This window comes from Salvia splendens, chromosome 7 (assembly GCF_004379255.2).
Source record: "Salvia splendens isolate huo1 chromosome 7, SspV2, whole genome shotgun sequence".
Classification (NCBI taxonomy): Eukaryota; Viridiplantae; Streptophyta; class Magnoliopsida; order Lamiales; family Lamiaceae; genus Salvia; species Salvia splendens.
Window position 1 is genome coordinate 34815525 of NC_056038.1, and position 3562 is coordinate 34819086.

General features: G+C 44.8%; 1 protein-coding gene across 1 annotated transcript; it reads right to left on the reverse strand.

Annotated features, from left to right (window-relative positions):
• Window positions 1-715: 715 nt before the first annotated feature.
• On the reverse strand, window positions 716-3010 carry LOC121810290 (tubulin beta chain-like). Its single transcript, XM_042211085.1, has 3 exons — window positions 2392-3010; window positions 1705-1974; window positions 716-1617 (listed from the first exon to the last, which is right to left on the reverse strand). The coding sequence occupies exons 1-3, from the start codon at window positions 2783-2785 to the stop codon at window positions 947-949; spliced, it is 1335 nt and encodes a 444-aa protein (XP_042067019.1). The 5' UTR covers window positions 2786-3010; the 3' UTR covers window positions 716-946.
• Window positions 3011-3562: the final 552 nt, after the last annotated feature.

Here is a 3562-nt window from a genome sequence, read left to right on the forward strand (position 1 = left end):
CATCAAAACAAAGAGAGGAAGAAAATCAAAAATAAGGCAAAAGAAGTTGGAAACTTGGCATTACCAAATACTACCAATCATCATGAAAATCACTGAAAACAAGCAGAGGCGGCGGCTGAGGCATTACATCGGCGCTCCAAGGTGATTTCTGCGCAGGGCGAGAGATTTCTACGTGGACAGCCTCGACAGCAAAGTCGGCGTCATCACCTGCCCTGCCACTAATACCTCCCACCTCTGCAAGAACTTCAACACCAACAGACGCAAAGACGAGGACAGGGAGAGACTAGGGGAGATGTACAGATCGAGTGAAGTTGATCGAGTTGGTCGTTTTAGAGAGAGAAGGAATGATGGATATGTAGGTGGTAATGGTATAGACAGAAGTTGCAGCATTGCTCATGGGAAGATTGGCACCATTGATGAAGATGAGCAGTGTGACTTTCAAGAAAATGTTGCTTTTAGGAGTGATCACATGTTTCTCAGGACCAGAAGCCATGCTGTTCCCAGGAACTATGACTTTTATTAATCTCTCTTTCTCTCTCACACACACACACATACACAGAAACACATTTATTTGTTCCATATATTCTTTACTTTGTCCCATTGTAGACTGTTATGAAACTGTTAAATTTCATCTCACCACATTCATTATATCAGTACTTAGCATAAACTCTTTGAAATTCTAAGAAGATTTTAATAACTCAAGGAAGAAATATCGTAAGGAAAAAACATAAAGAAAATTGTATACATGGGTGGAAAATCTAATAGATCACAATTCACAAACATTCATTATCATTATCACACACCTCTCTCAAACATGACAGAACCACAAATCATATTATACATATGGACAAATACATTCCTAAACATTAAGACACAATAATAACACACTCATAAAAAACCAATGACCATGAGATTTGGACATACCATGGGAACTCATAAATTCACATCAAGTTTCCTCCTCTTCCGCCTCTTCGTCCTCATACTCATCATCGGCTGTCGCATCCTGGTACTGCTGATATTCTGCCACAAGGTCGTTCATGTTGCTTTCAGCCTCAGTGAACTCCATCTCATCCATCCCTTCACCAGTGTACCAATGCAAGAAAGCCTTGCGCCTGAACATTGCAGTGAACTGCTCGCTAACGCGTCTGAACATCTCCTGGATCGAGGTGGAGTTTCCGATGAAGGTGGAAGCCATTTTCAGACCTGTGGGAGGGATGTCACAGACACTGGACTTCACGTTGTTGGGGATCCACTCAACAAAATAGGACGAATTCTTGTTCTGCACGTTGATCATCTGCTCATCAACTTCTTTGGTGCTCATCTTGCCACGGAACATGGCTGAGGCAGTCAAGTAGCGTCCATGGCGTGGGTCTGCTGCGCACATCATGTTCTTTGCATCCCACATCTGCTGAGTGAGTTCGGGTACTGTCAAAGCCCTGTACTGCTGGGAGCCTCGGGAGGTCAAGGGCGCGAACCCAACCATGAAGAAATGAAGTCGTGGGAAGGGGATAAGGTTGACGGCAAGTTTCCTGAGGTCAGAGTTGAGTTGGCCTGGGAAACGGAGACAACATGTGACACCACTCATGGTGGCGGAGATAAGGTGGTTGAGATCGCCAACTGCGAGAAAATAGCCATTATGAATTGCATCAGAAATACTGCAGTCACATGCCAAGTAAATCGTTTACATGAATAAACCAAACTTACAGGTAGGAGTTGAAAGCTTAAGAGTGCGGAAGCAGATATCATACAGGGCCTCATTATCCAAAACCATACACTCGTCTGCATTCTCAACGAGTTGATGAACAGACAACGTGGCATTGTACGGCTCAACAACAGTGTCGGATACCTTCGGAGATGGAAAGACGGAGAATGTTAACATCATCCTGTCTGGATACTCCTCTCTGATCTTGGAAATGAGAAGGGTTCCCATACCAGATCCGGTGCCTCCACCCAAGGAGTGACATACTTGAAATCCTGTTGAGGAAATGTCATAACAATGTCATAATCCAATACAATAATCATTCCCCTTTTGCATTTTCTATACCATATAGTATTAAACATTAATGAATATACAAGTAATTCCATTAAATGACATCCAAAATTCTGCTTCTCTAAATTTATGTAATTCACACCAGCAAATATGGAATTCCATAGCATCAAATCAACACACTACACTAAAATTGTCCTAAATCGCATCAAAACCAGATTGAAGATAACAGTTGATCACTGGCAAGCATAACATGGCGTAATAAGTGAAACAGATCAAAGTTCGCAAAACTCGTACTAATTCAGAAGCAGAGATAGAACTAATCAAAATCAACGAGATTTCCAAAAACCGCATCAACAGATCCAACGACACAAACACCAGATCTAACGAAAAAATCCACCAACCTTGCAAGCAGTCACAATTCTCCGCCTCCTTGCGCACGACGTCGAGCACGGAGTCAATGAGCTCCGCTCCCTCAGTGTAATGCCCCTTAGCCCAATTATTCCCGGCGCCGGACTGGCCGAAGACGAAATTATCCGGCCTAAAAATCTGGCCGTAGGGCCCGGATCTGACGGAATCCATGGTGCCGGGCTCGAGGTCCATGAGGACCGCGCGTGGGACGTACCTCCCGCCGCTGGCCTCGTTGTAGTAGACGTTGACGCGCTCGAGCTGGAGGTCGGATTCGCCGTTGTATCTCCCGGTCTGATCGATGCCGTGCTCGTCGCAGATCACCTCCCAGAATTTGGCGCCGATCTGGTTGCCGCATTGCCCGCCCTGGATGTGCAGGATTTCTCTCATTTTTCCTCGGTTTTTGCGGTGGATCTACTTCCTTCTTATCTGGAGGGGAATGAGGGTGATTTGTGAGTGGATATTGGGGGAAAATTTGCTTCGGATTTTGATTTTCGAGCTGAAATTGGAATCGATTGCTGTTTCAGTATGGCTTTGAGAGTGATAAGAGATGAGCTGAAGATGGCTTCTGATATAGATTGAGTCACGGATTTCACTATATTCTCGAAAATGCCATTCAGATTTTATATTTTATTCATTTTATAGGTTATGTATGCATTTCCCAAGAAGAATGTTTTTTTGACTAAGATTTAGAGCATTCACTATAGTACGAAAGGGGGCGGACGAAAGTCTAGGGCGAGGGTGGGGCGGTCTATAGTGGATCGGACGTCTGCTCCGGGGTGGACAAGAAAAATGGGGCGAGGGTGGGGCAGTAGAGGCTTCGCCTCCTACGGGGGCGAGGACGGGGCGATGGTGGTGGGAGCGGGGCGATCTATAGTGGGGCGACGGGCTATGGACGTCCGCCCGTTTGAGTTTTTTATTTTTTTTAAAAAAAAAATTCAAAAATTATATCTATAAATACCACTCCACTTCTCATTATTTTCACACCAAACATTCCACCTCTTCACACACATATTTTCTCTCACTATAATTTGTAGTCTGAAATGGACGATTTATGGAAGGACGCGTGGAATTATCTGATCCAAGAGGTGGAGTACGAGGCCGAGGAGCACAGTGATATGCGCAGGAGCACAGCACATACCCCACTCCAGGCCGATTTGGTTGAAG